The following is a 26,229-nucleotide window of genomic DNA, read 5'->3' as shown; positions in this document are numbered from 1 at the left end:
TTCTTTACACAAATCAGTGATCCACAGGATCCCCATGGTTGTGAATGTAGTTTTAAAGCCTTACAAGTTGAATATGTAAATTGGAATTCCACAAAATCTTTAAAAACTATTTTTTTTTCCCTTTACCCCAACAGCCGACCGGCTGAATTGATTCATTTTTGATTTATTTAGCCGCTCTAAAAGCGACCCTCGTGAGTCTGTGGAGAGAGACTGACCTGGAAGTTGCGGATGGGGTTGGGCGTGGGGAGCCAGGTGGAGCGGGGATTCTCCTGGGAGCGGAAGGGCCCGTTGAATGCCTGGGTGATGGCGCTCAGGTTGAAGGCACACACTGCAGACGCGGCAATGCTGTTGCTTTATAGGAGAAAATAGCAGGGAGAGAGCAGCAGAGATGGTATTTTTTATAATCATTTTCAGAACAGTTCAAACGATGGCAGTTAACTGAAGCCATATCAGAAATCAGGAGCATGCAGCTATGTAATAAAGCAATTCTGCAATATATTCCATCCTTTTAATGGAAGTCACATCATTTATACCTGCACTAAACAGGTGTTATGTGTCTGGCTTGCTTTGGCTGCAGGCTAAGCTGCTATCAGTGCTCGACAGTGAATGAGGGACAGCATTAAGCGGAGGATTTTGGAGGGAGCTGCACAAATTACGTGCAAACATGGGCATGCACACGTACAGTATACACACCCACAGCTGCCTCACAGGAATAACATACAGGAGAAAGCCTCAGCTAAACTGACAGTGTGAGTACAGCCATTATCGTGATTGTCTTTAGCCATAATAACGTGGAAGGTAATGGTTTTCTTAACTGCCTGCAACTGCTGACGGTTTCTTCTTCTTTTTTTTCTTAACCTTCCTGCATACTGAGCACAAGCCAGAAACTTTTTACAAGACAGGGAGCGGCCAGGAGCCTGGACATGGCTTGTCCTTACTCTACCAGCTAGTGAATGATGATATTGTGATGAAAGACTGAGACAGAATGAGAGAAATAAAGAAAAGGGGAAGCGCTACACAGGAAAAAAAAAAGGTAATGGATGAGCTCTGAAGCAGGTCTGACCACTTTTACCATATCCTACATGTGAGACTAATGTGAGGCCAATGCAACACAGATGACTGGAACATGTGTTCAAACAACAGAGAGAGAACAAAACTTTATGACTACACTGCAAAAACTCAAAATCTTAACAAGAATATTTGTCTTATTTCTAGTTAAAATGTCTCATTTTTAGTCAAAAACTCTCATTACACTTAAAACAAGAGTCATTACCAGAAAAATAACTTGTTATTTGACAATTTTCATCTGTTTCAAGTAAATTTTCACTTAAAATAAGTGCCAATGGAACAAGATTTTTTTGCTTGTAATGAGAAGATAAATTTTGTTCCATTGGCAGATTTTTTCTACTTATTTCAAATGAAAATTTACTTGAAACAGGTGAACATTGTCAAATAAGTTATTTTTCTGGTAATGACTCTTGTTTTAAGTGTAATGAGATTTTTTGACTAAAAATTAGACATTTTAACTAGAAATAAGACAAATATTCTTGTTAAGATTTTGAGTTTTTGCAGTGTAACTTAGTTGGTATGTTAGCTTTAGACAGCTGATGTGAAGCACTAATAATTTGAAGACAGCCGTTTGTTGAAAAACTTTAGTCCCTGTTTTGGTAAATGGTTATGTTGAGGCATCACTGTCATTCATGCACACAGTACTCCGCTTTTGAAGGATTCTCCCCCGGCTCTCGTTATATTCATTTTTCTCAGCACTTTAATCCATGTTTTACTGAGGTTTGGCAATGCATATTACCATAAAAGCAGTCAACATGTTCCACACTGAAAGAAACCATCCCGACTACTTGGAGGGCAGAGCTTTGGGTGTTTTTGAGGAATGAAATAAGAAGTAAGCACCAGCTGTGTATCGAAGCCAGAACAAGCTTGTATCATTTTACTTCTTCTCGGGAAGAACTTTGACGTTTGTTAATGATAACAAAACAAAGCAGCTTCTGTGAGTATTCATGTTAAACTACAACACAAGGGGATTCAGCTTCTTTGTAGACATGACACAATATTAAAAATAGAGAGGCTACACATATTATCAGAGTTATACTGGAACTATTTTAACCCTTTACCATTCAAATACCATATTTGGTGACATCAGTAGACCTACATAAACAACAACTTACAGATGAATGTATGTCTTCCTAATCTCCAATAATACTCTAGATTTGATATTTTAAAAAATCAAAATATTTTTCAAAATTTAAATTATTTTCCTGGCTTCCTTATAAAAGGAGGATGATTATGATGATCGTTACTTCTTTTTTGAAACAATCATTGAAAAGTATAGCATGTACTTAACAATCAGTTTTTTGAGGATGAATAACTGCTGAAGTGGAAATATAAAAACAGTCTGCTGATTTGTGGATAAATGAGGATAAATGAAATACATCCATTAACTTGAATTTATTAGAAAGAAATGTATATTTGTATATTCTGTCATATATTTAAACTGAAAACAGAAGACATGTTTCCCCATGCAAAGCCTCTTGAATGCACTCCCAGTAATGATTAAGGACGGGGTATATTTACCACTGTGTTGCATCACAGATTACTTTTTTTTTTTTTATATATTTTTTATCCCGGTTTTTTCCCATTTTTACCACCCCGTGCTCCTACCTAAGTGACAGTCCTGGGCATTGCCATCCTCTACCAACCCCGGGAGGGCCCTGCACTGAGCTCAGGTCTCCTCCTTAACCTGAGGAGTGAGCAGGCCGCATCTTTTCACCAGACAGGGTGGGGCTACTCCGGCCGGACGTAGCGCGTGGAAGGATCACGTTATTCCGGCCAGATCCTCTCCTCCCCACCCCATCTGGCGCCCCGGTTGGCCAGAGGGGGCATGTGTAGCCCAGGACTGTGTGCATGTTTTTGGTGAGGGTAGCTCCCATTAGCTACCCAAGGGAATACGGGGAGAACATGCAAACTCCACACAGAAAGATCCTTTCGCCAACCCCACCCATGGTGTGGGCACTGAAGTCATGGGGGAACTAACACGCACTTCAGCACCCACAGCGTCCCCCGGCGGGAATCGAACCCAGGACCTTCTTGCTGTGAGACCGCTGCACTACCAGCTGCGCCACCGTGCCCCCTACAGATTACTTTTTTAACCGTTTGACAACTAGAGACAATTATTTTGTGATGTCAATGGCAAAATGTTTCCCGTCTTTGCGTTTTTGTTTTATGATGAGAAGAATGGTGTCAGAGGGCGACAGGTCTGGACTGCAGGAAAGTCCGTTTAGCAACAGGAATCTTCTCCAATCAAACTATACTCTTGCAATATGTGCAGATGTGGTTAAGGATTGCTTTGTTGAGATAAAACAGCATCTCTTAGGTGTAATTACTCCCACTAAATGTAATTATTACAATATATGTTAAGGCTCTACAGATCCAGCCATGTTGTAGATAACGGAGGGGGGATATGTCATTTTTGATACGAGGCCGGTGATAGCTGTGCACACTTCGGTGTTTTTGTTTTGGATTTTGAGATCCAGCTTACAGCAGAGAGAAAAAGAGCTGTGCAGCTCCAAATTAATTCTGGGTAACAACTATGGGTTCTTTCACACCTGTCCCGTTTGGAGCAGTTGTTCCAAAACAGGGAGCGTTTCCCCCTAAAGATCGGTTAGTTTGGTTTATGTGAACACAGCAATCGCGCTCGGATGCGGGACAAAACAAGCAAGCTGAGATCCTAGGAGAGGTGGTCTCTGCTCGCTGCCATTCCAGACCTGGAGCGGTTCGTTTGCAGTGACAACATAATCCACACAGAAACACACAGAAACACAGAAACACTCGCTTACGATGCTCCATAGTTGTTGTTTTTCCCGGGGTACGGAAGAGGAAACTCCTTCAGCGTTCATTTCTGACCAATGAGAGAACAGTTGGTTCTCATGGCATTTGTTAACAGCTTTGAACCGCTACAGACGGTTGCCTTGTGAACACAAACACCACAAACGAAAAACTGTATCGATTTAGCCCCTGAATCTGAACAAAACAAACAGGCCACAGGTCTGAAAGCACCCTTAGGGAAGCCAAACTGAACGTCACTGACTGACACATGGCCTCTGGAATGAAACGGCCTCCAGACGACAGTAGAGGGACCTTTTCCTCCCTTTTGTTGGATGGCTGTGAGAGTGGCAGGGAGGCAGGGGCAAAGTGTGTGAAGCAGTGCTGTGGTGAGACGGCAGTAACCAAACCCTGGCTGGAAGAGACCGCGGCCAAATGAGATGCAGTTTGAGGTACAACCACAGCAGTTTGAACATTTACCCTTTCAGAACAGGCACTGGCTTAAATGTGGGCTTGTGGTCAAAGTGTAGCTTCACACTGCATCATATCCAGTTTCTGCCAGACAGCCTGAGAGATCGTTTGAGAGCTCCATTTTGACAGTGGGTTTCTGCTCATGGCGTCAAGAAAGCGGCCAAAGGCTAAGCTGAAAGGAATATAGTCAATGTGACTAATGGATGCAACCACTATGTTTCAAGCCTTCTTAAAAGCTCGGGGAAGTGATTGAAAAGTGGTTCAGCATCTCCTCTGCTGGTTCCTGTTGCTGCACTGATGCTCTCTGCGGCGAAGCACCACGACAATTACCCTCATCACGCAGGACGACACTTCTTCATGCGATTCATCTCTTTCCAGCAAACCCTGCCATTTGCTGTCCCTTTTGGCTCTTTCAGATATCCTGTCTTGAAGAATTCGTCCCTGTCTACCTCTCTGATTTTCCCTTCTGTTTCATCTTCTGTGCTTTGAACAGTGGCATAAGGGTTCGCCACCGACTGCTTTCACTGTGCACCCTTCACTTCTTTGTCTCTATGTTGCAATAAGAGTCTGAAGTGGAGAGGCGGAGAAGAAATGATAAGCAATGAAAAATCAACAGGACCTCAGGAGGACGGAGGGCTGATTCCGGCTCCCTGTACCTCTGTTTGTTCTTTCCCATCAAACCTCAAAGTGTCCTGAGGAATCCAAGCCCTTCCATAGCCAGTGTTGTGCATGAACGAGTTTGAATGAACGCGATCATTGAACACGTTAATTTCTGTGAGAACGTTGAACTGGCCGCAACATATTTGCAAATAAAGAACTTGAAAGTGAACTTGTTCATTCTGCAGATCACAAATTGGAATTTGAACTGTTCAGATTATGTGAGTTTCAGCTTCACTGTTTAGGTCCAATTATTACGGAATAATCCTCCTCATTTCACCAGCGGGCGGCACGCACATTTAAAATACTCGACGAGACGACGACTTCACACTACATAACCCACAATGCAACGCACACTAGCATAACAAAAGGCACCATCTCCATGGCAACGGCGACCCGAGCCCGGTGCATCTTTACATGACCAGTGAAGAGAGAGACGTTGCAGACGCAGCATCAGCGAGACGTCAGATGATGATCCTTATCATTATCTGCAGGAATTTTACACATCGTCTCCCAAAGAGTCTGACGGTAAAAATGTAACCTTTCTGTGCAAATTATGTCCACCTGCGCTGAGAAAACAAGTCGGAGCGTCTGCCTCGTCAACTTCACATTTGAAACGTCATGTGGAGTTAAAGCATCCGTCCAGTGCGAGAAAATATCTGCAAGTCCTTGACAATCAAAAAAAGGGATCAGGAAAGAGCAAGAAGACCCAACAACCCCAAACAACCCCAGTCTGCACCTTCAGGGGGAGGATTTCCCAGAAACAGGTAGACAAACTGATAAAGGACTACATTGTTGGAGATTTACAGCCTCTGAGTAAAGTTGAAACGCCACTAGGACAAAACATGATTGTATACAGTGAACAGTTTTAGGATAGGGGGGTGTTTCATTTGTACTTATCACCTAAAAATATTGAAATGAACTGAATTTGAACTAGTTCATGAGAAGTATGAACTTGCACAACACTGTCCATAGCAGCTCTTGCTCAAAAGCACCACTTTCCCTTACTATTCATGTTGCTGGTCCCACAGGGACTCACGGCCACCCTGACTCAGAACCCCCAGTCCCACCGGGCTTAGACGCCCACCTGCAGAGGAGCTCTGCCTGGCCCTGCTCCAGTCTCAGTTTCATTGTCCCTGGAGATCAAGGCTGCACCAAAACCTTTGAATAACCTATTCACATCAATAAAGCCTCTTCTTGTTGGAATTAATTCCTCTGACAACTTTAGTGACTGGCCAAATTTCAAATTAAATTCTGATGAGCGAAATACATAAAAACTTGAAAGTGTGTCATGCTGACCTGGTTCCAGAGCTTTGGACATGTCCAAAAGTTAACTGATTCATTGGGGATCAAGCAAGGAAACACAAGTTTTCAGTTTCAGAAACATTCTTCCACGGATGCTGCACAAGACTGATGACTCAGTCAATACCAGAACTGAGCATTGTCACGTCCCTGGAGGGGTATTTTAGGGTGCTTTCAGACCTGTGGCCTGTTTGTTTTGTTCCGATTCAGGGGCTAAATCGATACAGTTGTTTCGTTTTTCGTTTGTGTTCACAAGGCAACCGTAACAAATGCCATGCGCAAACCAACTGTTCTCTCATTGGTCAGAAATGAACGCGGAAGGAGTTTCCTCTTCCGTACCCTGGGAAAAACAACAACTATGGAGCATTGTAAGCGAGTGTGGCTAGTTTGTTTCTGTGTGCTGTGTGGATTCTGTTCTCCCTGCAAAAAAACCGCTCCAGGTCTGGAATGGCAGCGAGCCGAGACCACCTCTCCTAGGAGATCTCAACTCGCTTGTTTTGTCCCGCATCCGAGCGCGATTGCTGTGTTCACATACAGTATACCAAACGAACCGATCTTTAGGGGGAAACGCTCCCTGTTTCGGAAAAACTGCTCCAAACAGGTGTGAAAGCACTCTTAAACAGCTGGTATTAACCTTTTCTTTATTTTGTTTTTTATTTTTTTTGCTCCTACATACTCAACTCAAATGACTTTGAACCACTTTATTATCCATCCATCATCTATACCCACTTTATCCTTTGCAGGTCACGGGGGTCTGCTGGAGCCTATCCCAGCTATTTTCAGGCGAGAGGCAGATACACCCTGGACAGGTCGCCAGTCCATCGCAGGGCCACATATAAACACACAACCATGCACACTCACACCTACGGGCAATTTTAGAGTCATCAATCAACCTACTACGCATGTTTTTGGAGTGTGAGAGGAAGCCGGAGTACCCGGAGTGAACATGCAAACTCCACACAGAAAGACTCCGCCAGGCCAGGGAGTCGAACCTGGAACCTTCTCGCTGTGAGTAAACAGTGCTGCCCACCACTTTATTATGATATTGGTTAATTAGGACTCTTGTCAATTTAAAATGTTTAATTAATGTGGATACATCAGTCCCTGTTGACAGGTCCACCCATGGAAGGTGATTACCCTGAAGGTGACGTAAAACTCAAAAACTTCCAACGCTGTCTTACATCAGGTCAGTGGGAATATTTTAAATATCATGAACTTAATTGTGTTCTCATCAAGCAAGTTTTGATTTGATTTCAACTTCATCTATTAAGAAGATGACTGTAAATACAGCAATGGTTTTTTGTTACATGTATCTTTAACCTTAATGTTTTGGTTGTGTTAGTTATACTGAAAAAGAGAGGCTGGTGATCTTATCTTGTTTTAAGCTAACTAGTAAACTGAACTAACCTCATTAACAAGTACTGCTTGTGTATCTACACCCTGGCAGGATGCAGCGTATTATCAATCAGAGCCAGAGGACGCCATTAAACCAACAAATCCTTTGTTACAATTACAACAGACAAACAACAAAGTTTATTGTGACCCCCATCTCTCTGTTTCACACACACACACACACGCACACACACACGTGAACAAACAAGGTTCTGTTGCCAGAAGGACTCATTAAAACACCAATGTGAATTCGTTCACAGCTGAAAATAGTTCACTGTTTACCGCTGCTTGACTAAACCGTAGGGCCAGCTGTTTCAGGAAATTAAAAAAGAGTCTGTGTTGAAACTGTTCATGAGATTCGCTGCCCGTAAGAAACCCACTGTGTGTTGTTCTCTAAGAAAACTTGATTGAGCCGTGCCCTGGCTTGACACCTGAGCTGTATCTGTGCACATCTCAGGGCAGTTTTCAGTTCAGCCTTAAAAAAAAAGAAAAAAAAGAGAGAGATGCTAGAAAGGAAATGAGCTCTTTACTGAGCCGTATACTGCAAAACTGGATGGGTAGAGATCACTGAACTACTGGCTCCACATAGCAAGAGGCTGATAAGCATCTCAACAACAATATGCTGGATGTTTTAAATCAAATCAGTGGATGTTTTTGCTTATGATCTTTCACATGTGTACTCAAACATCTTTATCTTTTGAATGTAATAACTAATCATTACATCCTTTTCATTTTATTGTGTGCGAAAGAGAAGGCCGTTTGTGTTCTCATATTGTTCATTATTTCTTCTCTGGTGGAAGTGGCCCGGGAGAAAGTGAATTCATTGCAAATGTGTCCCAAGGAATCCGATCCCAAGTGGTCAGTGCTTAGCACATCTGTTTCCACCTGGATTTAACAAGAACATTAAGGGCCAGTCCCCCCTAGTCCTACTTTTCATCCCTACCCCTACATTTTGCACGTTCCCATGAGGGTAGTGGTGTCCCAATTCCTCTTTGCACCTAGGGGTAGTGGGCATAACGAGGGCTAGTGTGTATGAATCTAACCCTTCACAGCGAGGGATTTCAGATGCTGACTAGCTGACCGAGGGCCTGAGAAAATTCCCAGAATGCTTTACGTCATCATTTGCAGACTGAATCAAACAAAAAAACATGGCGGACATTTCTAATTTTTAGTGAATAAAATCAATATTTTGAGTTAGTTTCTGCATGAAACATTACATTTCTAGCGAGAAATATATATTTTACTTTCATAACATTCACTCAGTGAATGTACATAATCACTCGCTTGCTCGTTGTTGCGTTGTATCTTCAGATCTCGCCAGAATAAAGGCTGATTTATGGTTCCGCGTTACACCAACGCAGAGTCTACGCCGTAGGCTTTGCGTTGATTTAACGCGGAACCATAAATCGCCGGCGGCTCTTTTCATCTCCGAAAACATCGGATTCAATTTCTTAACAGGCGTTATTTGGATAAACTGAGCCCAGGTTGGGGATCTTAACGGTTACTTTTACGCCTGAAAAAATATTAAAACTTAATAAAGTGGCATATTAACAGCACTACAGCTGAAATTAAAACAGCTTTTATCTCTGAGCTTCCTGATATGGTGTGACGTACTGTATGTGCAAACGTAACTACGCAGTCGCTTACGTACCCGAACGTAAACCACGCAGTGACAGAGCAAGTGGTGTCCCAATCCCTAGGGAACATTACAAGGCCCTACGCCTGTGGCTTCATTTTTAGGGCTAGTGGTAGTGAGTAGGGGGTATATGGGATTGGCCTTTACAACACAAGGAAAGAGCAACCAAGACATAGAAGACATTCGTGCTCCAAATCAAGTAGCACTGAGCTACTGGTGATCCCTGAACCCGTCCTAGGACACTCTCACATTGAGGATTGACCGTGGCCATGAAGAGAATGTGGATATACAGTAAGCCTCACAGACCACAAGGGTTTTAGCTAAACTAACAGTTTGGTAATCTCCAAAAACCAAAGAAAAGAAAAGAAAACTTTCCTGGACCCCTCAGAAAAATCTCCTTGAATCTGTTTAATTTCAGGTCATTCAAGCAATTTTAGCTAATGAACTGGTTAAAGAAAACAAAAACAAGAAAACTTTGATTTTAACCTATAAAGGCACTTTTCATATAAAACAGCATCCTGCAGGCTGGTGCTAGACGTACAGCAGCTGTGCTGGTACTGGCTGTCTTTGACAGGCAGCTGTTTTAGGATTATTCCTTCTCGTTTCTGTGAGTCATGAGTCTCAACCAGCCATATGCGCTCAGCTCAGCGCCATCATTTATTTTGGGGGATGAGGTTCAGAAGGTTTTGATGTTGCAGCACATAGTTTAAAAATGATTTTACTGCCCTTTATGCCACAGTTCTGTACAAATTGCATTTTTGTGCTGCTCATCTCATCACTGTTTTCGGTTTTAGCGACTGGTGCCTCCTCCGTAGCTGAGTGACAGCCTGGTGTCTGTGTCCATCGCTATGTTGCTGCTGAAGGCGGTGCAGGATGAGTATGTGCGACACAGGGAGAGGAGGAAACAGGCAGACAGGCGGCTCTACAGTGTCGGCGCACCGTAAAGAATATTATCTCACCGTATAGCTGCCTGCACACTTCAAATACATTCTGAGCAATCGGATCCGATCAGATTAGTGTTGATCGCTTGTGATCAGATTTCCCAGGGTGCATTTTTACCAAGTGTGAATGGGGTTTAAGTATCCATGGGGTTGACACTGAACCCCACATTTCACTGCATGCATTCATGGGTCGGTGGGTGGGTGAGTGAGTGAGTGAGTGAGTGAGTGAGTGAGTGAGTGAGTGAGTGAGTGAGTGAGTGAGTGAGTGACTACCTTTACATGAAAAAATCTTCTATCCCGGTACTTTCTACCGTCTACAAATGCCAAAATGTTCATATTCTTCATTACATTTATGAAGTGATTAGTTTCCTCCTGGTCTTGTGTTTCTCCGTGTTTATAAGAACTTCCTGGACTCAAAAGACCAGGATTCCTTGTGAACAGAACATGTGCAGAAAACTAATTCCTGTTCCTTTTGATGGGGAAATCCCGTTAACCATATATGTTATTGAGAATCATGTTTTTGGTTATTGGAGGGATTTGTGGTCATTTAATATGTATTCTACATGCTTTAAAGAGTGAATTCATGATTTATTTGTCAAGATAATGTAATTTGTTCTTTATTTTATAGCAAAAGGTGCAAATAAAAATAGACACTGATGCAATTAAATAGCCTATATAGCCCCATACTCTTATTTAAAAGCAAGGTGCAAATTAAAACAAACATCTGCATTACGTTATACATGACCAATTATTCGGGTTAGAAAAGGAGTAATCCAGGGGTCATTTTCAGGTTTTTAAAAACCGCAATATGAGCAAATTCGGGTTATTCAAAAGGTTATTGGTGTTTACATGGCCGTGCGCAACCGGGTTATTGCTGAAATTGCTTGTTAGAAAAGGGTTATTGACTGTATGGAAACGTAGTCAGTGAGTGAGGCTGAATGAGATTTGCAGTGTTAAAATGCCATGAGTTGTCATCAAGACTGCAGAAGCATCCTGTAAAAACAGTCCATTCACCACGTGCTTTTTAAACCTAGTTAATCGACTTTCATACATGTGTATGCACTCACATTAGTTCAGAGAGGGTACCATTTTTAGCTAATGCACTTTATTTTATGGGGTAGAAAAGCACCAGCTTATGCCAAATGAGTGCCTGTGTTTTGACCTCGGTTAATACCTGCATCACGGCAGGAGAGCAAAAGGGTCCACTCAGCAGAATCACAAGGCAGCAGGGACCAGGAATTGAACAGAGGCTGTCAGGATTATCCATACATATTTTCACACGGCACAACAATATGCCAGCAAAAGCAACAGCTTTGGCCCAATCCAGTTAGATTCACGGGCAGACTGAGTCAGCAGCAGCTACACTAAACAATACATCAGCTGCACAGCTCCTGCAAGCTGAACTCAGATACAGATGTTTTATCCATCACAAGAAATACAGGGATGATAATGGCATTGCTATTCTTTTTTTGTAAAATCCATGTTTAAACATGCAAGTATTACATGATACTCTACTAAAGAATTGGAAGTAATAGCTTTCACCTCTGTAATTGCTAAACGCCAGCTCCTTCTTAACTGGAAATCCACGACAGCTCCTTCCAGTACACAGTGGATTAACAAGGTTATGTCCTTTTTAAAAGTAGAGAAAATTAGATACTCAAGAAGGGGACACTTGAACAACAAATTCTACAATAAATGACAACCGTTTAAGGACTTTTTTGCGTCAACTTAACCCCCCCATTCCCTTTTTATTTATCTATTTATTTTTTTTTACTTGGGTTTTGTTTCTGTTTTGTTTTTTTGTTTGTTTTTACCAGATTTTTACTGTATGTCATACAGATTATGTCTATTTCATTGTATTGTTTATCTAGTCTTGTTTTGTGTAATCGTTATTTGTTCTTAAAAGTATGTAAAATTAAATCCACTGGTGCATACAACCATGTTCATTGCTGTCACCAATGTGCTCTGGCATATGTAAGTGCCTTTGTTACTCTTGCATCAATAAAAATATGAAACAAAAAAAAAACATGCAAGTACTCCAGGAGCAGTTGCACTTGGATCATGGCCTGCCTTCAGCTTGCGGGTTCCCGTGCATTTCAAAATAGACGTGATGTCAGAAATATGATGCGTATAATCAGAAGTATTGCAGTTATGAGGGCTGACTTACTTGAATGCCCAGTGTATTTCTTGCCCACATGGTCTCACATTTCCTGCAGGCACTAACAATTGATTTAGGGAGAATAAGAATAACCTCGTTGTCTTGGAGAATTGTAAAAACTACTTCCTAAACTGGCTTTCCCAAAGTCTAATAAGATGGCCAAGTGTCAAGCAATGCTGGCTCCTTTTCAAAGGATGCAACATTTCCACTGTCATCCCTTTTTTGCCAATCTTTCATCTCGCCTTAGAAAATTAGATGGAGTCCCACTCCATCAGTTATTCATCCCTAGAATCTTATCTGAAAATATAGAGACAGGTTTTGCTATGGAAAGAAAAATATAAAAAATGTTATATATAAGTCCAAAAACTGCTCCACTAAGATGCTTCCAATATTGAGTTTATTCACATGTAAATGATTGTGCCTCAGTAAGATGTGGAAAAGCCAGTTGCGCAAGGTTGCATGCTTTTGGAAGTATCATAATGTATTCATTTTTTAATCAGTAAAAAGAGTCATGGAGATGAGCTATGGCCACGGTTACATGATGTTTTTTAATTCAGAATTAATTATTCAGAATTAAACTATTTTCCTTCGAGTTTACTGTACATGGAAATAGTAATTCCAAATTGAGGTTTACATGGAAAACACGTTTGATGGTCTTTCTCCAATTCCTCTACAGGTCTGGGGGTTGGGAAGGTTCCGATTGGAAAGGAGGGCGGACGTCTTTACGTATTTACGTCTACCGGAAGAAAACAAACTTACTCGATTAGCAACAACTTTGAAAAGCTCACAATTTTTATGTTTCTTTCCATCTGTTCTTTTAATGATTTCCAGGTCCTCCAAGCTATTTCTTAAATAAATGGTCTCTGCTCTTGACCACCGTTTACTGCGTGCTGCATCTTGAAACTTTGTTTGGAAAACCAGCCCAGTGTGGAATATAAGCGTCATGGAGACAGACGGGCGAGGGAACGAGCAGAAAGAAAGACTGGAATTAATTTAAAGAGGAATGAGTGTATACATGATCGTGGAATTGTTCTATTCGGATTTAAAATCGGAATAAACCAGCCACTTACTTCCGAATTAAATTTAATTCGGAATGGCCATTTTCATTCGGAATTAGGTGTTTACATGGTCATTTTTACTCATTTTAAATCAGATTTAATTTTAATTCTGAATTAAAGAGGAATTAAACTGTATGAGTCTGTCTTGTATGTTTGTGTTGTTTTCTAAGACTTGCCACTGATGTCTGGGCTGAACGGTGAGCCTGGAGCCTCCAGAGTGTTTCACGAGTGTCTTGCAGGTCAGTGGAGAGTCTCTAGTCTCCACTGACCTGCACTGAGAGAGTGTCCCTCTGCACTGCCGGTGTCAGTGGGGAACTCGTGCACTGAGAGAGTGTCTCTTTCCACTCTCCACTCGTGCACGGAGCAAGACACTGCTTGAGTGCAGGAAGTGTGAACAAGACCAGCAGCCTTTATAGTTGTGTGATGGCTCCCCTGATCGAAGTCTTTCTGTAGCGGCTCTAATTAGCTGTAAACTACCTTTGTTCAACTACAGTAGGAACAAAAAAACAAACAAATATTATAAACCAGTGGAACTGTGAAAATATTTTAGTCCTGAAAAGTAAATCTGATTTTTTTTATGTTTTTGTTTGATTAAGCCAAAACCCGAAGACTTTTACGTTGAGAGTGACATACTGTATGACACAGAAAAGACACCAGATACTTTCAGTTATGAAGAAGGAAACAACAATATATTTGCCACGGGAAATACTAAAAGAGATTCAGGGTCTTCCTGCCTAATAATAATAACACAATCATATGCTGTGACAATGCACCTTTCAATAATCATGTCTACCTCATACTGCTGCACCTTTCACTTTTTAAAAATTGTATATATGTTAATAAGAGCCGTCATTTGTCTATTGCCTATTTACTGTACAGTGATCGAAAATAACTGAGTCAAATTCCATGTCTTGTCTGACTTAACCTGGCCAAATAAACATGATTCTGATTTTGATTCCGGGGTTTGCACCCTGCAATTAGATGAATTTACTGCTTTGATAGTCCAAAAACAAGCAACTTGGGCTGAACCATTGATTTCAAACTCTTTGCACTTGTGAGTACGATGGTGACAGACTGTTGGCCTGTCCCAGGTTGCTTCCCACCCCCGACCCCGAACGGAATGAACCAGATACAGAAAATGTTTTGGTGGATAATTGTTGACTTAATAAAAGGACAATTCCTGTCTGCAATCGTCATCCTACCCCAGGTTCTACGATACGAGGCTTACAACTGGTGCGGTGTGAGGTTAGTGAATGCACCCAGGACTAGATAAGGAGGTTCATAATTAGTTAATTAATACAGGCTAGACCCCTCCGCAGGTGAACCCTGCAGCTGCTCTGAACTCACGACGGGGACTTTTCCATTAAGGACCTGCAGTTAATTAAAAGACCTACAGTATTCAAGCTTTTGGATTTTGAGTAAGCGTATATTCTGATGGAATACTAAAATCTTCCATATTACATCGTTTTCATTTTATAGTAAGGAATACAATGCCCCCCCCCTTCCTTTTTCTCATCTTGTAGAGATCCAACTGAATTCCACAAATTAGAAATATAAAAAAGTATGTTTCCATTCTATGAGGACATGTTAGCTGGTGAACAGCTGTTTAAGGAAAATCTTCTGTTCTCTCAATGGGGATAAAATAATAAAAGCCCAAATAGCTTCATCAGGAAAATAAAGGCTTCATTGATGAACTCTTTGTAAATCTTTCACGTGTTTGCACATAAATCACCTTCGTAAAAACCTACTCCAGATTTACGTATCCGGAGTACGGCTCATAAAACTCCGATCAGATCGTACGGACGTGTGTATGTTCATGAATACCAATCAACTGCAAATTGGCAGCGCACTCCCGCTGTGCATTAATTAACGTAAATCCCCACCCAGGGACCGCCATAAAATCAGGTGATGATTACTATGGAAAGATGGATTGTCGCCCTGCATGTTTATTTTCCACTGTTAGTGCTGGCGTGACAGGGACCAGTGAGGACTGGGCCTGGGACCAGGCCTGGGGTCAGCAGCAAACTCTGAAGTTAAGCTTACACTTGTTCATTTATTAGTCAAAATAAGACTTATCTTGTGTTCTGTTTTGCATTGTATACCTTTAATATTTTGGTTTTGCCTAATAGCAGCTGCTAAAGGCTCAATAAATATAATAGTGAGGGAGAAAGAGGACAACCCTGTCTTGTACCTCTTTGCAAGTTAAAGCTTGTTGAGATTTGATCGTTTGTCCTTACACATGCCTTGGGAGAGCTATATAATATCCTTATCCAGTCGATAAAGGATTGGCCAATAGAAATTTCGAAATTACCCGATCGAATGCTTTTTCTGCATCTAGAGATATAATTGTATCTAGAGATATATTTGTAAACACTTGTTCATTTAAGTCTTACACTGCTTATCATAATGTTTAAACAACTAAAGGTATCTTCATATATGATGAAAATACCACATAAAGCACAGATATAACGTTGGATAATGCTGAGCATATTAACTGCAGTCCTTATTTAGATAAAGTCTTGCATACTGTCATAAGATTTGGTTCATACTGAGAACAAGTTTGGAACAACATTTTCGTGAATGCTAAAACACATTTTTTTTATCTATAAACTGTTCACACACAAATGTATTCTAACATTTGTTGAATGAGGCCCCAGAGTTTTGTTTTGTTTTTTCTGAAGCAACCAGCCTCAACTAGAAATCTCTCTCTACGACATCTTGTTCCTTTTTTAGAGAGCAAAATAAAACAAAACTGAGTGTATTCTTTGTACGTTCATGAGGAAGATAACACTGCTTTCCCTGTATGGGCGGTGAAATCATGAGTGCTATGAGGAACCTTATTGATTAAAATACCCTTTCCCCCCAAGAGTTGTAAATATATGGTACATTAATGTAATGAATGTATGTATGACTGTAAAACTAATTTGAGGACATCACTATAAAGAACATTGGCTACGTTGGACAAGCAGAACCAACTGATAACTGATGCATATGTCTCCATCTCCTCTTATGCACGCCAACATCACTGAAGAGAAAACACCAAGTAAAACCCTGCCCTTTCTCTCAACTCCTTCTTAGGCCGTTTTTAAAATGGAAACAATGAAAATATGATAAAGTGCCAATTCAGTTTACAGACTATCCCAGGACACACCATGAGGGCCACAAACAGAGAGACGAGCTTGCTTTACACCTCTGAGCCCCGAGCAGCCCACGTCGTGAGCAGGCAGAAGTCAAACAAGTACTCCGTTCCAACTCTTACTGTTGTGCTTCAGAGCCACAAACTCCTGGGAGCAGCTGTGAGTCTGTTCAATTTAGGCCAGACAGATGGAGACAGTGCTTGTGGTGATTGCATTAACATATCCAACCCCGATGAGGGAAGCAGTTTTGGAGGGTGGACCGATGAGTCCTCTCAGAAAGGAAGGAAGAAACAATGGAGGAAAGACAAAGGCTTGGAGTTCAATGATTTTCTCATTACCTCTTCCCATCTCCCTCCCCCTTTTCTCCATTTTCAACTCTCTCTCTCTCTATCCCCCCCAGGTCCTTATTGCATTTTGTCTCTACCGATTCCTTCACGCACACTCCCTCCATCTATCACTAAAAGAAATGGCAGCTGGGTGGCAGCCATGCAGTGTGTGACGCTGCCAGCTTAACAGGTGAGCAAGCAGAAGGTGAGACGCAGAACTCAACTTCTCCCATGAAAGAACCCATCATACACGACACACACACACACACACACACACACACACACACACACACACACACACACACACACACACACACACACACACACACACACACACACACACACACACACACACACACACACACACACACACACACACACACATATTACAGCCCCAGTTGTCAGAGCGCCAATATTGTCCTTGTCGCGGTCAGGAGAGCCAGTAAGCAGGGGTAAGTTGTTAATGTATGTCCATTTTTTATTATATATCATCAATTTGGTCACATAACAAGATAAGCTCCTTCAGTAATGTGAGCCAATGAGATATCAGATCTCGGCTACAGTATGTCCCACCTCCCGACTGTAGATTGACATGGCACAGATTTGACACTTGCTTCAGAAGTGCAACATCGGAAAGATGGTCCATCCATCCATCCATTTCCACTTATCCAGAACCGGGTCGCGGGGGCAGCAGTCTCAGCAGAGATGACCAGACTTCCTTCACCCCAGACACTTCCTCCAACTCTTCCGAGGGGAGTCCGAGACGTTCCCAGGCCAGCCGAGATATATAGTCTCTCCAGGGTGTCCTGGGTCTTCCCGGGGTCTCCTCCCGGTGGGACATGCCTGGAACTCCTCCCTAGGGAGGAGGAACATGCCTGGAACACCTCCCTAGGGAGGAGGGACATGCCTGGAACTCCTCCCTAGGGAGGAGGGACATGCCTGGAACACCTCCCTAGGGAGGAGGGACATGCCTGGAACAGCTACCTAGGGAGGAGGGACAGGCCTGGAACTCCTCCCTAGGGAGGAGGGACATGCCTGGAACACCTCCCTAGGGAGGCGTCCAGGAGGCATCCGGTACAGATGCCCAAGCCACCTCAGCTGACTCCTCTCAATGTGAAGGAGCAGCGGCTCGACTCCGAGCTCCTCCCGGGTGACCGAACTCCTCACCCTATCTCTAAGGGAGCGTCCAGCCACCCTGCGGAGGAAACTCATCTCGGCCGCTTGTATCCGCGATCTTGTCCTTTCGGTCACTACCCAAAGTTCATGACCATAGGTGAGGGTAGGTGCGTCGATTGACTGGTAAATCGAGAGCTTCGACTTTCGGCTCAGCTCCTTCTTCACCACGATGGTCCGGTACATCGACCGCATAACTGTGGACGCTGCACCGACCCGTCTGTCAGTCTCACGCTCCATCATTCCCTCACTCGTTCAAAGATGGTTCAAAACAGAATAATCTAGGTTTTGTTTCTAAAATGTAGGGGTTGGATTTGCAATATAATTGGTGATGAATAGGCGCCATACGTCTGGCAATAAAATCAAATCAACACTAAATGGTATTGCAGGAAGAGAACAGCAATAACCAATGATGTGGATGTGAAGAAGGTGGGTCCAAATGCAACGCCTAGGCTTCCATTTGAGCAAAGATAACCCACCCTGTTGTGCCAATTCCTTCCACAGTACCTTATTTTCTAGACTCCAGTGTCACATACAATGACCAGTCTCAAGTGCACAAACTGCCATGCTGTAGGTGAACCAAAACAGAGGAACACACTTTCTACTAAGCTTAAGAGGCATGAGAACATCCCTAAACTGCACACTCTGGTTCCCAGTGTTTCCTCTTTGCAGTGAAGAGTGTCGTCCTCTCCACTGGAGCAATCAAACACCAGAGGAAATGCGAGTCAGTCTGTGCATCCAGTTCATCTGAGAGCTGCATGCATCCATGCTGTTCATTAGCAGCAGAGAAGCTCTAAACCCCAGAAACTTGTCTCACTCTGCGCTAAGTGACAAAATGTTGGAGCAACAAACCTTTTGAAGTGATAAACTCTGAAGGCTTAATGAAAAGAAGTTGAAGTGCTGTGGCTTGTGTGTGTGAGTGTGTGTGTGTCTCACTTTTCCCTGATTAATATTCTTGTTGGTGGTGAAAGTGCTCTTCAAGTTGGAGCATGTTTTAGTGGGGTTGTTCATCCTTTCAGCTCAAAAAGACAAGGCTTGTATTATGTTACAGTAATTTTACATTTTAGAATGCTAATTCTTTCAAGATGTCAAAGAAATTTGACAGAAAGCTAGTATATGATTGACATTATTCAGTTATTCCTTACACAAAGTGCATAATAGAGGAAATGGACGGTTTATGATGGAAAAGGGAGGTGAATGCACATAAGTCCTTCTGTACAACTTTATCGTTTTTTTGTGTTTCTCTTGGGTTGTTTTGTATCACTTTAGAATTACTTTTGCATCTTTAAGTAGGGATCTTTGCCTTTCCAAAATGAAATATGAAGTCAGTTCATACAAAGGCCCCGGTCCAGAGGCGTCGTGATGCCTCAGGTCCTCAGGGTCTGTGCCGACTGCGCCTATTTAATCATCCACCCCTGAACGGTGGCGGAACGGTAGACTCAGGATGAGATAATCAGAAAGTATAGCCGCTCTCATCACCGCATTTGTTTTCATCATGCACACAAGCAGCCAAATCAGATGATGAATATCAAAAGACTTTAATTCCCCCAGTAAGTCTTCCCTTTTCTATAGCTTTTATTCAATTAAGATTTCAGCAGGATTTTACCTCGTTGCTACTTTTACAGGTCTTTATTGCGATTAATTTTGTAAACATTTATATCAACAGATGATAATGGAGTTAAAAGATACTGCCCCCGAAGGGCAATGATCAAGGTTACAGATGAAAGCAGCTCCACGTAGTGAACAAGTCAGATCATTAGTGCGTGCCATGGCAGATATAATGAACCATCTTGGGATCCGTAGTGCTGTTAAATACCAGCATCTGAAATCTCGTTATTACTAAATTATCATTCCTATCTGTCTTTTCCCAGGAAAGCATTTTCCACAGAGAGAATTTAAGTGTGCATGTGTGTATAACTAGAGTGTACGAAAGTCTTGGTGTTGGCGAGACAAATAACGACTTTTTCACTGGGTCATTATTTAACAGAAAATGAAGCCAAATATTTAGTTTTTTATTTACTGAGTACTCCCACCATTCAATAGCATGTACATGCACCTTTAACCAGCGGTGGAGCCAGAATGTGGCTAATGGGTGGGCATGGAAAAAACATTGAAAAAGTTTTCAAAATAACTCAAAAGTTAACAAACAGATTTTGATTCCATTTTCAGGATAGGTTAGCAATGACGCAGGGATCAACTGATTAGATGCTGGTGGTGATCCGGATCGCTGTCTGGATCCAGGAGTGTTTTGCAGGGGGAATGGAGAACGGAGCTGATTGGTGGAGGTCTGCGCTCTTCAACCGCGCTCTTGTTTTACTGCTATCTGTTTACTCTGTTTGCTGAGCTAATAGCACGCACGGAGGACTGTCTCCATCCCGGTGACCCATCGACCAGCTTCTTCAGAAATAACTTATTTGACTATATCAAATACACTGTTTTAATGATTCTACACTGCAAAAACTCAAAATCTTACCAGGAATATTTGTCTTATTTCTAGTTAAAATGTCTCATTTTTAGTCAAAAAATCTGATTACACTTAAAACAAGAGTCATTCCCAGAAAAATAACTTATTTGACAATTTTCACCTTTTTCAAGTAAATTTTATCACTTGAAATAAATAGAAAAATCTGCCAGTGGGACAAGATTTATCTTCTCATTACAAGCAAAAAAATCTTGTTCCACTGGCAGATTTTTCTACTTATTTTAAGTGAAAATCTACTTGAAACAGGTGAAAATTGTTGTTTTTTCCAGTGATGAGTCTTGTTTTAAGTGTAATGAGATTTTTGACTAAAAATTAGACATTTTAACCAAAAATAAGACAAATATTCTTGTTAAGATTTTGAGTTTTTGCAGTGTATAACAAAGGAAAACAGTACCATAGCGACCATTGTCTCTTCACAATATTCATGCTATATTGCTAAACAAACAAATAAATACAAAAACCAATAAAATAAAAATTAAGAAAAACACATTAAATAGCCCCAAATGGGACCCTCGAACAGTGTTGGTTATTCTGTATGTGTGTGTGTGTGTGTGTGCGTGTGTGTGTGTGGAACGCTCAAAGCTGAAACTCAAACTTTACCCGGCAACAAAAAAATCTATTTTCCGATTGGCTGAGAAATTCTGTTTTCTGATTGGCTGACAGGTTGGTAACTCCAATCAGCTGTTCTGAGCTGAGAGTGCAGCGCACAGTAGCGTAGTCTACAGTACTTTTGGCTCATTTGTAAGATGGGCTGTTGGAATAACTGCGTGTTCATTTCCCCAACACCATATTATCACTTCTCCACTGCCATGTATCGCAGTGGGTGTGAGGTATTTTTGCTGGAATGCCATCTTTGGTTTTTGCCAAGCATAGCGCTGGCTTCTTTGTAGACAGAAGAGGCTCTCCGCTGGTAATACTTCTAAACATACTGTATGGGTCCAATTGTATTTAAATTGGGCTGTCACGTACTAACATTTAACAAGCTCAGTGATGCTTGAACACTCCCAGTGTGACTTTGGGTTAAATTTACTGAGAAATCCACCCTGGCATAGCTGGCAATGTTCTTGAATTCTTTCCACTCACAATAACCTTGCTAGACTGCATGGTTGTTTTTTTTTAATAGCTCTCTGCAGACTGACATGCAGCTGCATTTGCTTTCATAGCTTGGCCATTGTTTATCGCTTTCTCTCTCAGCATCATGTTCTCTTACACCTGAATGCTTCACACCCTCAAACGGCCAAAATGCTTTTTTTGAGGACTGCATACCTGCTAATGATCAATTCATCAAGGGCTGATAAGCAACCGACTGCATATTACTCCCAAGAAAGAAGAGGGTACTTAGTATTGTTTACATAATGTTTTTTTCTTTTTGGTAAATAATGGCACAATGACAAAGGTTTAATGGAAAAAAAGCTTTTCACACAGTTCACACTTAAAAAAGCACAATTGCGGAAATCTCCAAGCAAAAATGTGGGCATTTTGGCTCATTAATTGCCAGCAGTTTTTGTCAGAGGGTATAAAAAAGTTCATGAGCGACTGTCATAACTCATCCAGCCGCCACTGCATTAAAAGAACATAAAGCAATGCTGCCACAGGTACGGAGACGGAGGCCAGGGGTGGTTAGGCATCAATCAGCCCTTCTTCATGACATTCAGAGCTGGCACCGCACCGCAACAATGTGTGTGCTCAAACTCCATGCTGCTTTTTTGGAAGCAGATGAGTGACAAAGATAGTGTCTCAGCTCACGCAACTCAACTTCAACCTTCCCTCCACATCCCTCCACCTCAGACATCAAAACGCAAAAGCGTGAGGTCAAGAAATCAAGGAAAATGAAGCATGTATGTCCTATAACACGGAAAAGTGTTAAGCCTGATTTAAGGCCCCGTTTACACGGAGGTGTTTTCATGCGTTTTGGCCAACAAAGCTCAAAGTCACCAAAAACCATCATTTCTGAAAACTCCGGCCAAAGTGGAGATTTTCAAAAACTCCGTTTTCACGTTTGCTTGTAAACGGAGAGAAACGGACATTTAGGCTTCAGAACGTCACATTATGAGACAGAAACGTCACCAGCGTCATGTGTGTGACCTGTGTTTTCAATTTGTTTGGCCACCGTCAATATTTTCTTGTATTTTACCGGTTTTATATTCTAAAGTCACACTTAAAAGTAACTCCACTTCTGTCACTCCAAACGAAAGACTCTCGTTCATCTTGGAAGTAACTGCAGTCAAGGCTGATTTATGGTTCCGCGTTACACCAACGCAGAGCTACGGCGTAGGGTACATGGCGACACGCACCGTACGTAGGCTACGCCGTCGATTTAACGCGGAACCATAAATCAGGCTTCACACGTGTCATTTGTTGATGTTTTTTTCCAGGATTCTGATTGGCTAGCATGACTTTATCTTCTCATTACACTGCCCCCTGCAGGTTTGGCTGCTCATAGCACCTTAACAGCTACTTACGCGGGTTCGTGTAAACGAGGATATTTTTCAAAACGTAGAGGGGGAAATATCCGTTTTTGTAAATACCCGGCTATGTGGAAAGGTTCTGCGTTAAACCAATGCAGAGCCACGCCGTCGCCGTTGCCGTGACGCCGTTGCCGTGACGCCGTTGCCGTGACGCCGTTGCCGTGACGCCGTTGCCGTGACGCCGTTGCCGTGACGCCGTTGTTAACCCTTTGGACTTCTCCGTCACAATTTCTGATATTTGTATTCTTCATGAGAGCTTATATTCATGAATCACTAACCAGCATGAAATAAATCTTATTTATTTAAATAACATATTTTCAGTCCCCGATATCAGTTGAATTTTATTTTATTCTCCTTTTTTTTTTAACAAGCCCTGCTAAGAACATAATGCCGTGTATGAAATTTCAGAAGGGATTTAATTTATTTCTGTACAATCTTTCTGAAATCCACAGAAAACATTGACTTTAAACTTCTCAACACGCTCAAGGTAAAATTCCAGAGGGGGAAAAGACAGGATGGAATGTTGCACCTATGTTTTATGAGCTTACATGGATTATAGTGGGAATGAACGACCTTTAGCTGACTTGTAAATGAATACGCAGGTTTGTGTATCATTCCAGGTTCATTTTTGTTGCATCAAACAAAAGCACAGTGGAAAAATACGAAAAGTCAAACTAATAACAAGGAGAATTAGAAATGAAGCTCTGCCTCTTATAAGGCCTGGTGCCCTAAGCAGCTTAAGCAAATAAAGGCCTCCGCCTTATCTGAGAAAATAAGGTGTTTCCAATTGTCAAGCTTAGAGAACATTGCAAACCTGAAACAAAACTGAACAAAAGGAAAAATTTAAAGGGAACAACAGAGAATGTGAAGTTGACGTCATCCCCGGGTTCGTTTTAGATGCTATTTTACATTCTCTCTTGCTCTCGGCTGTCTTTTGTATGCAGAACTAAGTTTAGCACTTGTTTATATGCACATACTGTAGGATCAGCTTCTGAAATCACGTTAGCCTATTTCTACTCATCCTAACTAAAAAGTGGAACAAATGTGTGTTTCAAGATCATAAGGAATATTTACTCTCAATAAAAAGCCTCATAAAACCGACTGCCAGAACCTCGATGATGGATGAGAACGCTTTAAACTTTGTTTACTTAATCAACGGGTCAAGAAGTGTGAGGCTGGTCCAGTTTTGCAGGGAATCACATTTCAGTTTCCATCTAGAAGGTCCAACTTCCCTTTTCCTTTTTCCATGTCCTCCTTTCTCTGCCGGATTTGACTGTTTGGACCAACTTTTTTGCCAAACATAACAAGAACCGACCAGACGACAACAGTAGCAGCCGCTAACAGGAAAGCATTCATTACAGGCTGGCGCTGCACCCCCACGAGCAGCCCAGCGTGACGTACCTTTACATTCTCTATTACAAATATATCTGCTTCTTCAGCACCACCGACACCCGCGTGGATTTATCAGTTCACGCTGAAGTTCGGCTCTTATTTCAGAGCCGTGGCAGGGCCATATATTCTCATTTGCAAGAGCTTCGGTTGGATAAAGAAAAAATCCATGAGTCAGGCAAACAAGACTAACATATCCAACTAAACAATCCGTCCGACCCCGCGCTACGTTTTTATGAGGGTTTGGTGTGTGTGTGTGTGTGTGTGTGTGTGTGTGTGTGTGTGTGCGTATAGTCGGAGTGCAGAAACAAATTTCTCCCACAATTAGTCAACTCAAGCACAGCAAAAACTCAAAATCTTACCAGGAATATTTGTCTTATTTCTAGTTAAAATGCCTAATTTTTAGTCAAAAAATCTCATTACACTTAAAAGAGTCAAAGAGTCATTACCAGAAAAAGAACTTGTTATTTGACAATTTTCACCTGTTTCAAGTACATTTTCACTTGAAATAAGTAGAAAAATCTGCTAGTGGAACAAGATTTATCTTCTCATTACAAGCAAAAAAATCTTATTAAAAACTTATTTTAAGTGAAAATCTACTTGAAACAGGTGAAAATTGAAAAAAGTTATTTTTCTGATAATGACACTTTAAGTGTAATGCGATTTGTTTGAGTAAAAATAACTAAGACTAGAAATAAGACAAATATTCTTGTTAAGATTTTGAGTTTTTGCAGTGTAACTCCCCCAACGCGTCCACTCACACATTGGTGGTGAAGATGCCGTAGATGAGGTCTTGCTCGGGCAGGTAAAAGGTGCTCTGCAGCTCGTTGTAGTAGAAGGGGATCTCTCCGGAGCGCGAGCAGTTGAGCCGGGCCTTCATGAACGTGGTCCAGGTGTCCTCCAGGAGAAACCGCCCCCCGATGTCGTTCTTGCAGACGCGGGCCACGCGGGAGTACACCGTCTTGCCGCAGTCGTGCTCCACCGCGTTCTCCCTCAGGAAGAAGAAGGTGAAGAGGCCGATGTCGTAGGCTGAGATGAAGTGGGGCTCTATGGGCAGGAGGAAGAGGAGGAGGAGGAGGAGGAGGAGGAGGAGGGGACATCATTATGATGACTCAAGGCCAACAGAGATATTTGCAACATTTATTTTTCAGACATTGTTGTTTTGACCTTTGTTCTCATCATTGATTGTGATAAAAACCACAGCTGCACTCAGATTTAATTTGGTATAAAAAAGGACCCCAGTGTCAAATAGGTAAATGAAAGGAGAGGCTACAGTTCAGAAGAAGAATAGTGAATAAAAATAATTGCTAATAAGTGTTTGACGCTTCGATGGTAAATCCATGGAAACGGAGTTTAACTGGATGCCCGAGCTGCTTTTATTGCTACGGGTGACAAATGAATAATGGGTGTGTAGCTCATCAGGTGAGGCAGTCGGAATAACAGGGTCGTTACTGTCATTCACTGCAAACACCAATCACCAAACACCAATTTATTGCTGAGCAGGAGAAAATGGGCTTGAATTCATACGTCTATTGTGGTCTAATATTCTGCCTAACTGGAGCAGAAGAGCCTCTGTCATGGCCCCAGGGATTGGTTGACTTAGATTCTTTTACTCATCGTGACATTTTTTTGGCATCTAGTCATGCAACTCATCCAGACTGAAGTTTAGAGATATTTTTGTCTAATATTTGTGCACAACCTCAGTATCAGTGAAATCCTCTTGTGATTCTCATGACATTTAAATTACTCTGGAAACATGAAATTACCTCACAAAGTCATGTGAAGAGAAAACAAACTTCTCC

At 41.9% G+C, this 26,229-nt stretch overlaps 1 protein-coding gene across 4 annotated transcripts in view; it reads right to left on the bottom strand.

Moving 5' to 3' along the window:
- The window catches only part of sema5ba (sema domain, seven thrombospondin repeats (type 1 and type 1-like), transmembrane domain (TM) and short cytoplasmic domain, (semaphorin) 5Ba), a 310,185-nt gene that overhangs the window by 79,278 nt on the left and 204,678 nt on the right, over positions 1 to 26,229 (bottom strand). For all 4 annotated transcript variants that reach the window (XM_061723153.1, XM_061723155.1, XM_061723156.1 and 1 more), the window contains 2 exons: positions 25,189 to 25,474; positions 216 to 351 (listed from right to left, as the gene is read on the bottom strand). In XM_061723153.1, the coding sequence (XP_061579137.1) occupies positions 216 to 351; positions 25,189 to 25,474 (422 nt within the window). The remainder of the gene's footprint in view (positions 1 to 215; positions 352 to 25,188; positions 25,475 to 26,229) is intronic.

This window comes from Cololabis saira, chromosome 6, assembly GCF_033807715.1.
Source record: "Cololabis saira isolate AMF1-May2022 chromosome 6, fColSai1.1, whole genome shotgun sequence".
Classification (NCBI taxonomy): Eukaryota; Metazoa; Chordata; class Actinopteri; order Beloniformes; family Belonidae; genus Cololabis; species Cololabis saira.
This window is presented reverse-complemented; position numbering and strand designations above follow the sequence as displayed.